This window comes from Mesoplodon mirus, assembly GCF_964341445.2.
Source record: "Mesoplodon mirus genome assembly, chromosome: 2".
Taxonomy (NCBI): domain Eukaryota; kingdom Metazoa; phylum Chordata; class Mammalia; order Artiodactyla; family Ziphiidae; genus Mesoplodon; species Mesoplodon mirus.
In genome coordinates, this window is record NC_138977.1 from 1163497 (window position 1) to 1175816 (window position 12320).

The following is a 12320-nucleotide window of genomic DNA, read 5'->3' on the forward strand; positions in this document are numbered from 1 at the left end:
AGCATTTATGAAGTAGTCTTCCCCCCAAACAACCTGAATCTGATTCATTCTCTAGATCTACCTCCCAATTTAAGGAGAACATAGAGGACAGAAAAACATATTAAACTACACTTTGGAGATAAGCAACAGGCAAATCTAGACCACGGGAAGCTTCAGGATACATGATCCAGTTCTTTAGCAAATGAATTGCAAGAACAAAATAAAGAGATGGATGGCAGGAATGCATAGATTGAAGAGATATGCAAATACAGATTTTATGTTGAACCTAATTTGACTAGAAAAAAAATAAGATATTTATGAGACAACTGGAAGTTTAAAAGTTAACTATATATTTGATAATATTTAGGAATTATTACAAATTTTTAAAAGTATAATATGGTACTGTGATGGTATTAAATTTTCCCTTATCTTTTAGAGATTCATGTTGAAAACCATACAGAAGAAATGATATGATTTCTGAAATTTGCTTCAAAAGATGGTGAAGGGAAAATATGTGAATGGGGAATAAGAGTAGCCATGAGTTGGGCTTCCCTGGTGGCGCAGTGTTTGAGAGTCTGCCTGCTGATGCAGGGGACAAGGGTTCATGCTCCCGTCCGGGAAGATCCCACATGCCGCGGAGCGGCTGGGCCCGTGAGCCATGGCCACTGAACATGCGCTTCCGGAGCCTGTGCTCCACAACGGGAGAGGCCACAACAGTGAGAGGCCCACGTACCACAAAAAAAAAAAAAAAAAAAAAAAGATTAGACATGAGTTGATAAGTATTATTGTTATTTTAAATTATTTTCAAAAATTTTTAATAGGATATTGAATATAGTTCTCTGTGTTACACAGTAGGACCTTGTTGTTTATCCACTCTATATATAATAGTTTACATCTGCTAATCCCAAACTCCCAATCCAACCTTCCCCCACCTATCCTCCCCCTTGGCAACCACAAGTCTGTTCGCTATGTCTGTGAGTCTGTTTCTGTCTCATAGATAAGTTCATTTCTGTCATATTTTGGATTCCTACATATAAGTGATACCATATGGTATTTGTCTTTCTCTCTCTGACTTATTTCACTTAGTATGATAATCTCTAGGTCCATCCATGTTGCTGCAAATAACATGATTTCATTCTTTTTTATGGCTGAGTAGTATTCCATTATATATATGTATCACATCTTCTTTATCCATTTACATGTTGATGGACATTTAGGTTGTTTCCATGTCTTGGCTATTGTAAATAGTGCTGCTATGAACACAGGGGTGCATGTATCTTTCTGAATTAGAGTTTTGTCAGGATATATGCCCAGGAATGGGATTGCTGAATGATATAGCACATGAGTTGATAAATATTGAAGCTAGATGATAGGTACATGAAACTTCATGATATCACTGTCTACCTTTTTATATGTGAAAATTTCTATAATAATTTTTTTAATCTGTTATGTTTCTTGTCTGTATTTTTAGTATTATCCTTATGCTCATATTCTCACAGAGCTTAAGGTAAATAAATCTTCCAAATGATCACAGGTATATTTGCATTAATTAGTTCTCTGTATTCTGCATTGTCAACTAACATTAACTTCTTAATTCTGTGCATGTTTGTGTGTAGAGGGTAGTACTGATCACTTCAAGATTGATGCCAACAGTGGTGAAATAAGAACAACCAGAGTACTTTCACATGATTATGGACCTTCTTACAGGATGACTGTAATTGCCAGCGACCAGGGGGTGCCTCCTCTTCAAGGACAGGCAGTTATTAATATTCAGGTAATAGCTCACATCACACAAAATGTGGAAAGATGCTCTGAGGGTTTTTTAAATTTTATATACAAATGTAGAGTGAAGATACATTAAATATACAAATACCCTTTTTAGAGAGCATTGCAGATGTATGTGTGCATTATATTAAGTTATTTTATTATCACTTGAGAAATGATTAGATTTAAATAATTTTTTATTTTAACTTTGTACGGTTACTGACAAGATACCTCCATCACTATGTGGATGTTTATCCTGCTTTGTTTATAAAGAACAAAAAGTATCTTTTCTTTTACTTTTTCCTAATTGCAAGGACCTGGTAAATTTGCAGGAGAAACGTGTGTAAATAAATGGCCAATATAAATTGCATAGCTTTTGTCATTATTTTTAAAATTAGGAAAGGCACTTGAGATTTGTATTTTAAGACTTTCCTTTAGTCATAATGAGCAAACAAGCTGTAGGAAGTCTCCATAGTAAGAAAAGATTACATCAACACATCAGAAGCAAAATGACTGTTTACAGGAAGATTTTTTTGTTCAAGCATGTGATAATCAGTAATATTAATATATGTATGTATACTAATCAAGAATATATGTCCCCAAGAGTTCTGTTTCCAAATTATATTCTTTATTGATTAAGGATATGTGGGTTAGGAGAAAATTCTGTCATAACATCTCAAGACTCTGGTTTCAGATAAACAAAGACATATGATACTTAAATGTATGCAGATGTTGTCATTAAGGAAATATGAGTCTCTAGGACTTAGAGTAGCTTGGAGAACTAGCTCTCGTACACTGTCTTTGAAGAACCATAAGACTACAGTTCACGTAAACAACAGCGTAGCCTCACCAAACTATCATTGCATCCATTACAGCAAATGGAAGTGGAAAGTCCTATACTTTCTTATCTCCTGGCTATTGTGCAGTTTTCAGTCTTCAGAGGCACACTGGAATTATATAATATAAGAAAAGACATTTTCTCACCAATTAACATGTGTATATTGCACAACTGGAAGGAATTTAGCTTCCAAAAGAATAGCAGCACCTGTAAAGTATTTTTTAAAAAAACCAAATTAACAACTCCTTTTTATTCTTATTTCAGGTGATACCACTATCCAAAGGGAGACCTCTCATTTCTCAGAGTATTAAACACTTAGTTATACCAGAAAACTTGAAGCCTGCAAAAATAATGAGCTTGATAAAGTCACCTGATCACCTTCAACATCATAGTGGAAAGTTACATTTTAGTATCGCTGCAGATGACAAGGATGGTCACTTTGAAGTCGACAGCTCGACAGGAGACTTGTTCCTCTTTAAGGAACTGGATTATGAAATGACGTCTCATTATCTTTTCAGGGTGGTAACTAAAGACCACAGCAGAAGCCCTCCCGTGAGCAGCACAGTCTTCCTTAGTGTTGCTGTGGAAGATCAGAATGACCATTCCCCATCTTTCCGGGAGGAGTTCATTGTGATCAGCGTGGAAGAGAATGCCCCTGTCGGGACTCTGGTGCACGTCTTCAATGCCAAAGATGGCGATGGCGGTTTTTTGAACAGTAGAGTACAATACTTCATTGAAGCCCACCACCCTGGAATGAATCCATTTCTCATCCACCCCTCATTTGGCACTTTGGTCACCGCTTCCCCCCTTGACAGAGAGAGAGTTCCGACTGTTGTCCTGACAGTTACTGCATCCGATCAGGCTGTGAATGTGACAGACCGGCGACTGAGATCGCTAATGGCGAAGGTAGTGATTTTGGATATAAATGACCACAGCCCCACTTTTACATCTTTCCCCATTGCCCTTGTCAAAGAGGATGCCCCAGTGGGCTCCTTGGTGCACCACATAACTGCTCAAGATCCAGACGCAGGAAGGAATGGAAGAGTAACATTCAGCATCCTCTCAGGAAATGAAAATATGGCCTTTATGCTAGATGAGTCATCAGGTACTGTCCTTGTCACTGTCAGTTAAAGCCTGTGATCACTTGCTTACATTTGTCTTTTTCATTTTCCTCTGTTATAAAAATCATAGTTCTCAAGATGCATATGCTTTAAGGAAATTTGACTTAATTTACTGTTTAACTTATACAGATGATAGGCACAGAGGTTGTATTCAGAGAACAAAGAGTAATTGGCCTGTTTGTTAACATTGACCTGCTTTGTAGTTGGCTCACATTTCCTGGGATGAATATACAGTAGCCAACTTCTTTACCCCCATTGTGTGTTTTCATAGGGTAGGAGATGGTACCAAGAGTGAATCAAGGTAGAACATGAGTCAACATTGTTCAAAGACTTTAGTATGGAAACTTATCTCTAAGATCATACAAACATACATTTGTAAATAGTTGGAAATCATGTCTTTTTACATGGTTGTATTGATGTTGACATTAAGACCCTTAATTTTCACAACTGAAACACTTTATTTTTGGCAGAAGCATTTATTCACTGTCAAGTACTCTTTGGAAATGGCACTCACTGTCACTTTCCTTGTCTTGCTGTTACCATATTGTCAGATAACATCTTCTAAAAATTTTGATGTAGTTTGATGGACAATTATACATTCAAAGTGTCATTCTTGTTATATTGGAAATGAAATTCCCTCAACCTGATTTTCAGAAGATATTGAAGAAATGGACTACCATCTCATTCTCTAAAAAATGAAATCATTTCTGCATGAGCCTTAGAAAAAAATCTCAGATGTATACCATTTGACCCAACTGTTAGTAAGAGCATTATTTGGAATGGGACTGAACGTGTAGAATTTGGAAGTCATGATTATAGTCTGGCTATATACTGTTGGAAGATTTCATCAAAATATTTATTAAATCCTGTGCATATGGTTCCGTTCTGAGACCTGCATGAACACCACCTAAAAGCCCAACTGACAGAGAGATAGTCCAGACCCAGTTGCTGATTTCTGTTAGAGCTGGGGTCTCCAAGGATCTATTTCAATGATATTTAAAATGCTTTCCAAAATGGCTAAGGAAAGTCTATTTCAGATTGTTAAAGAGGGTGGATAAAATTAGAATTGTGTCTCGGTAATATAGATATCCTGAATCTTAAACAATTGCAGTGGCTGTTTCAGTTGAGATATTTTTTTCAAAGACATAAAATGCTAATTGCTGAAGGCACTCATATGAAATAGGCTATTTTTCTCTCACAAAGCTCATATTTTTTATCAAGAAGACAAAGTGATATTTTCAATGGCTTTTGGCTATGAACTGTAAAATGATAAGCAATTATGGAGAAACCATTTTATATATAAAATCTGAATCAGTAAGCCTCTTTAATTATTTGAAGAAAAGTTCTTATAGGAGGAGCACGTGTTAGAGGAGCAAACAGCAATCCTAAAAGAAAAAAATGTGACAATTGGAGTTATGTAACAAATATATGTGTGCAAGTTGCTTATATGAGTTACGTGCTTAAATGGCAGTTGGATGGAGATATTGTATTCGTGAAGTTTATTGTCCGAGTTATAAAGTCTTTACTATTTTTTTTTTTTTTTTGCGATACGTGGGCCTCTCACCGTTGTGGCCTCTCCCACTGTGGAGCACAGGCTCCGGACACGCAGGCTCAGCAGCCATGGCTCACGGGCCCAGCCGCTCTGCGGCATGTGGGATCTTCCCAGACCGGGGCATGAACCCGTGTCCCCTGCATCGGCAGGCAGACTCTCAACCACTGCACCACCAGGGAAGCCCAGTCTTTACTATTTTTTGTTAATAAAAAAAGACAGTTAAATGAGATTAGTATAAAGAGACTATAACTCTAACAAAAACTAAATCTCTTAAAGGATGTAGCCATACTTTTTGTAACTTGGTCACTTTTACACATGAAGTGTCCTTTGACACGAAGAGGGATACTGTTAGAACCTAGATATTTTTTTAAAATGATGGTAGAGGGACTTTCCTGGTGGTACAGTGGTTAAGACTCCACCCTCCCAATGAAACCAGGTTTGTGGTTTGTTTTTTTTCGATACGCGGGCCTCTCACTGTTGTGGCCTCTCCCGCTGCGGAGCACAGGCTCCAGACATGCAGGCTCAGCGACCATGGCTCACGGACCCAGCCGCTCCGCGCCACGTGGGATCCTCCCGGACCGGGGCACGAACCCGTGTCCCCTGCATCGGCAGGCAGATTCTCAACCACTGCGCCACCAGGGAAGCCCTGAAACCAGGTTTGATCCCTGGTCATGGAACTAGATTCCACATGCATGCTGAAACTAAGAGTTCGCGTGCCACAGCTAAGGAGCCCACATGCAGCAATTAAGACCTGGCGCAACCAAATAAATAAATATTAAAAAAAAAATGAAGGTAGATATTGTATAGATAAATATTCTTGATGTAATCATCTTAGTAGATGATACGTTATGGATTATTTCTGAATTCTCATTCATCCTTATAATTTAAATTAGAATGACTTTTCTAATTAAAAATGTTCTATTTTATTCCAGATAATATATAAATTTAAAGTTGGTTTAATAATATTTATTCTTTACCAGAGAAAGCTTCTGAATTTTTAGCAACTTAGATGAGTTAGACAAAAGTAGAGTAAGCATGACTTCTCCAAAGAATATTACCTATTGCTTTTCTCTTCTTTCAAAACAGGTTTACTAATTACTACTTCGCCTTTGGATTATGAGTTAAAAAGTCAGTACATTCTGACCCTTCTGGCACTGGATGGTGGCACACCAACACTTTCTTCATCCCAGACTTTGACAATTACTGTTCTTGATGTAAACGATGAGGCCCCAGTATTTAAACAGCACCTATATGAAGCTTCAGTTAAAGAAAATCAAAATCCAGGGGAGTTTGTCACAAGAGTTGAAGCTGTGGACAGAGATTCAGGTAACTCAAAATATGAGAACTAAGTAATCGATGTTAAAAGCAAAAATTGACATTTACCAGAAAATTGAAAACGGTTGCTAGTTATTTGAAACTTCTAGAATATCTTTAATTAGCATACACAGAAAAAAAAATTGAATGCATAATGTGTACTTTTTTTAAAATTAATTTATTTATTTTTGGCTGTGTTGGGTCTTCGTTTCTGTGAGAGGGCTTTCTCTAGTTGCGGCGAGCGGGGGCCACTCTTCATCGCAGTGCGCGGGCCTCTCACTGTCACGGCCTTCTCCTGTTGTGGAGCACAGGCTCCAGACACGCAGGCTCAGTAGCTGTGGCGCACGGGCTTAGTTGCTCTGCGGCATGTGGGATCTTCCCAGACCAGGGCTCGAACCCGTTCCCCTGCATTAGCAGGCAGATTCTCAACCACTGCTCCACCAGGGAAGCCCCATAATGTGTACTTTTTATAGCATTTGCTTGTATTGATTTTTATTATTACTTATAGTAGAGTGATACATATCTAATTAATATACAATTTATTGATTTGATTTTGATAGTAAACAGAAGTATAGACGAAGGATCACACTTTTTTCAGACTGTATAGCTAGATACATGGAGTACCAGAAGGTAAATCGTTCTTTATTTTCTCTATATGTAGCATAATGGAAGAGATAGGATGCTGGTGTCAGACTGCCTGGCTTTGAATCCTAGAACCACCACTTAAGCTGTGTAACCTTTAATAAGCTATATACTAGCTCTCTCTGATCCTCTGTTTGCTTATCTGTAAAATGGGGATTATAATACAGCCTAATTCATAGTTCTGTTATGAATATGAATGAGTTATTACCTACAAAGAGCTGAGACCAGTATCTGGCACAGTAAACAGTCAATAAATGTTAACTTCCATCATTATTGTATTACTGTTGTGTTATTAATATCAACCACTGTGTTCAGACAAATGACTTTGAAGTAAACAGTTACTGTGGCTAGGAATTTATAAATGTCTTAGAATTGCTTTTCAATATCACTATGACTTTTTTGGCCATGTAAGCTTCAGTAACTTTAATAATATCCTTTTTTAATTTTAAACAAAATAATTATAAAAATTATAGTGAAGTAGTTGTCATTAACAGCATATGCTGAATGTTCCCATCTGAATTAATACAAATAGTTTAATAAGCCAGTCTTTTTAAATTCACATTTGTATATAGCAAGTGGCAATACATAATCAATATAATATTTTGTTCTTTTCTTGCAAGAATTGTAACAGATGTTTCTATGGAAATAATAGTATGAAAACTAGCACTTTCCTCCTAAATTATTCATCAAAGTGGTAAAAGATACATTTTCTTGAACTTTTAAATTATATACCATTTAGATGCTTTGCACTTTTGGGAAACATCATCTTTTAATGAAATGCATTTTATGTGATGCAATGAAGACTTTCAAGGGCCAACCCAATTTTCTCTTTTGACCAGAGTGGGGCAGTGTGATCAAAGAGTTTTGCTTACTGTGCTCACCAAGAGGGCTGGAGTGTGCTAACAATTGCTTGTCCCAACTCCGCTTAAAGAATTTAGCACATTTCTGGCAGTGTGGTTTTTAGTTGATAGAAACAATGGAGAATATACATAAGCTTTGTGTTTCCAATATAACCAGTTTAGTAAAGTTCTCTGAGAGCATTCTCTGGTGTAAATTGAGTAATGCAGAGCTCTGGGCAACACAGAAACCACTTCCCAAAGTACACAGACATATGCTGAACCCATCACTGACATGTAATTTAGCAAGCGTTTAAAGTCTGTAGAATGCTTCCTCCCTTTGGCTTTATTTTATTAATTTTATTTTTTAGAATGGACTGTACTTAAAAGATTTATTTGCTTTAATATTTGAAGGCAAAAAGAATTTCTCTCAAAATTTTTCGTATGTCAACTAAAGATGATTACCATAAATACGCTTTCCAAATTTTACTGTCAAATTGCCAAGTGTTAGTGTAATTTTCTTTTGGAATGAATGGTCTGCAACCTGTTACTTATAATTGAATTGAAAGTTCATTATTCTAGAGATTATGCTTTGCCAGGGAATTTAGATGCAAAATTGCTGGTTTTCTGGCTTTGGCTTTATGGGTGTTTGAGATACACATTAGCATCTCCTGAGTCTCACGCACCTTCACAAGTTTTGTGGACAATTTTGGTTTACTGGAAATCTCAGTGTTTTTAATGAAGCCAGATCTGTTAAGCCAGTGGTTATGTAAATGCATGTGAATTTGGGTGTATGCATGTGTTTTTGAACATATTTTTCCTAAATCTTTTTTTTTTTTTTTTTTTTTTTTTGCTTATTGGCTTAAGACAATGAAAAAGGATTATGCACAAGAATTAAATGATGTAGTCAGGATTTTAACATAACTGGCATCATATTGGAATTTATGAATGGTTTACTTTATAGTCTGTATTTTTAAAAATATTATAACATTACTTAATACTAGAAAGGTTAACATGCGTTTTCTAGCATTCTACAATGTAGTTTTTAAAAGTGTAAGCCTAACAGCATTGTTTGGCATTCAAAACCCATAGGAATTTGAACACTGAATGTTTATGATGTATGACTCACACTGGTTCTAACAGGAGTTTTTTCTTGTATTAAAAGGGAAAAACAACTACCACTTTTTAACTAAGATATTAAAACTGCTGCAGCATTTGGTGCCAATGACAAGAGCTCCATTGTTAGTGGGAAAAGACCTATCCCCAGGGGTACCTCTCCCCCAGTCCTGGGAGGAAAGGGTACCCCAGAAGGGAAGATGACTCAGTCCTGGTGATGCATTGGCTTATTCATGGTGAATACAAAATAATTCAACAGCACATCACCATACAAAAATGTCAAATTCTATAGTGAAATCTTATTCTCCATCCCATAAAAAAATGTATTCTGTATCTGGATTTATCTTGAACAAACTTTACATCTGGTTTCCCAGAAACTGCCTCATGCTGGATGCACAACCCCACCCAACAGCCTGCTCTCGGAGCAAAGGAGAAACACTACCATGACAGTATTTCATCTATTTCATTGAATCTAAGACACTATTAATTGTAAGAAGCAACTAACTTCAGATATATTAAAATTGGGGGGAAAAATGTGTCTTAGAATTAATGAAAAAATTAAATAGAAAAAAAGGGACTACTCACCCAGAGACAATCACTATTAAAACTTTGAAATATAATCCTATTTCATTTAATACATGGTGTTTTGATTATATGATTGTCTAATTTTCTGCCTGCCTTTTAAGCTGTGAACTCATGGATTCAGAACATATTTTACTTGCTTTTATCCCAGGTCCCTAAGATAATGCAAGCTATGACATAGGAGTTGAGTAAATATTTTTGACTATATGATTTGAGAAACCAGAACATCTGTGAAATAGGCTGCTACAAGCTGCCTTCACTCTTCAGAACTCATTTATTTGTTTATTCCTTCATTCAATCAGCAAGGCACAATCCTGTTTTTCCTTTAGAAATGTTTGAGTTGTGTAGGCATTGTACAGTTGAGGAATTACATGAAAAATGATTTTCATAAAAAGTAAATCTGAAAACAACACTCCCTTGGTCAGAATTCTTTATTAATTCCTCATGGTTTTGAGGATGAAGTTCTCTTCTCTTTTAGCTTAACAACTAGGCATTTTAATAAGAGACTGTAGCTTTCCTCTCTATTCTCAACTCCTATCACTCGCCTGCCTTTACTGTAGGACAGGGTTATGCAAACTTTTCTCTGTAAAGGGCAAGATAGTGAATATTTTAGGTTTTTCAGGCTATATAGTCTCTACTACTTAATTCTGATGTTGGAGCAAGACAACAGCAATAGATAATACATAAAGAATTGAGTGTGGCTAGGTTTCAGCGGAACTTCACAAAATCAGGGGTGCAGGCTGTATTTGTCCAGTGGGTTTGCCAACCACTGGTCTAACAGATGTATCTAATTAAGACATCTAAGTTTCTTACAATTTTCTGATCATCAGATCCAATTATGATGTCATCACGGTAGTAGATCAGGTGATGATCTACTGGATGCTGAGATGATCTTTATCTCTGCTGAGTAGATGATGGCTGATAGTGGAAGAGTTTACATAAAGATGTACTGTTGTTCCTGCTGGATGAAAGCAGATCACTTGTGATAGCCCTTACAAATTGGTATAGAGTGTTGGTTCTCATTTCAGTTACTGTGTTCTTCAACTGTTTTGTTGTTCTTTATATTTTCTAACTCTTTGTTTAAAACTTCTTATAACTTCTTGCTCTGTGCATCCATTCATTTCCCAAGTTCTTAGATCATCTTTACAGTCATTACTCTGAACTCTTTCTCAGGTAGATTGCTTATCTCCATGTTGTTTAGTTATTCTTCTGGGGTTTTATCTTGGTCCTTCATCTGGAACATATTCCTCTGTTGTCTCATTTTGTCTAAATTTTTTTGTATTTTTATATATGTTTTGTTTCTCAACCTTGGAGAAATGGCCCTCTGTAGGGGATGTCCTAAATGTCTCAGCAGTACAGTCTCCTCTCATGACCCAAGGGCCAGAGACCAGGTGGTCCCAGGGTAGGTTCTGACCAGTGTTTGTGGACTCGGTTCTGCAGGCTGCAGGACTGACTTTTCTTGCTTCTGGCAAGAAAACTGCCCTCCCCCCTGGTGGATGAGGCTGGTCTAGAGGCTTGTGCAAGCTTCCTAGTGTGAGGGGCTAGTGCCTATGTAATAGGGAAGAACCTTTTGTATTCTATTGCAAGTTAATCACTAAAGGGATGTTGCCCAAAAGCTTAAATTATACATAATGACCCAACTCTCAGAACCCTGCCTCCCAGGTAATGAGCATTAAGCTAAAATACCTTTGTTTAACTCACAGGAAACATCCTGACCAGGTCCACCAGTGAATGACTGCAGGGAGGAAGAAATTAACACAGCCCCTCTGGAGGCTGATGGGAACCAGGAAGTGTTTGACTTTACTCCCTCCCCTTTTAGTGTAAAAGAAGCCTGAATTCTACCTCAGGCAAGGTGGTTCTTTGGGGCATGAGCCCTCCATCTTCTCGCTTTTCTGGCTTTCCAAATAAAGTCATTACTCCTTGCCCCAACAACTTGTCTCTCAATTACTGGCCTGTTGTGTGGCTAGTGGTATGAGCTTAGACTTGGTAACACTTGCCCACTGATGGGTGGATTTGGGTCTTGGCCCTCTGGTGGTCAGGAGTGTCAAGGAGTATGTCTAGAGCCAGCTGTAGGCTCAGGAAGTCTTTAGGCAGTATGTTTGCTGATGGGCAGGGTTGTGTTCCCATCCTGTTGGTTGTTTAGCCTGAGGCATCCCAGCACTGGATCCTGCAGGCTACTCTGTGAGGTCAGGTCTTGGTGCCAAAATGTCCACCTCCAGGAAAGCTCATGCTGATGAATACTCCCTGGTACATGCACCACCAGTGTCCTTTTCCTCAGATAAACCACAGCTGCCCACCCTCCCTCCATCTCCCCAGGAGACCCTTCAAGATCAGCAAGTAGGTCTGACCCAGGGTCCTATGAAGTCACTGCTTTTGCAGTCCTCCAAGAGTAGAGTCTCTGTTTCCCCCAGTCCTGTGGAGTTCCTGCAATCAAGACCTGCTGGCCTTTAAAGCCAAATGCTCTGGGGGTTCAATCCTCCATATTCCAGACCCCCAGGCTGGGGAGCCTGATATGGGCCTCAGAACTCTCACTCCTGTGGGAAAACTTCTGCAATATAATTGTTCTCCAGTTTGTT

At 37.9% G+C, this 12320-nt stretch overlaps 1 protein-coding gene across 1 annotated transcript in view; it reads left to right on the forward strand.

The window, feature by feature from the left end:
• The window catches only part of DCHS2 (dachsous cadherin-related 2), a gene marked incomplete at both ends in the record, with an annotated part of 301321 nt that overhangs the window by 190929 nt on the left and 98072 nt on the right, over positions 1–12320 (forward strand). Inside the window, 3 exons of the mRNA XM_082633895.1 lie at positions 1596–1753; positions 2846–3686; positions 6341–6580. Of these exons, the coding sequence (XP_082490021.1) occupies positions 1596–1753; positions 2846–3686; positions 6341–6580 (1239 nt within the window). The remainder of the gene's footprint in view (positions 1–1595; positions 1754–2845; positions 3687–6340; positions 6581–12320) is intronic.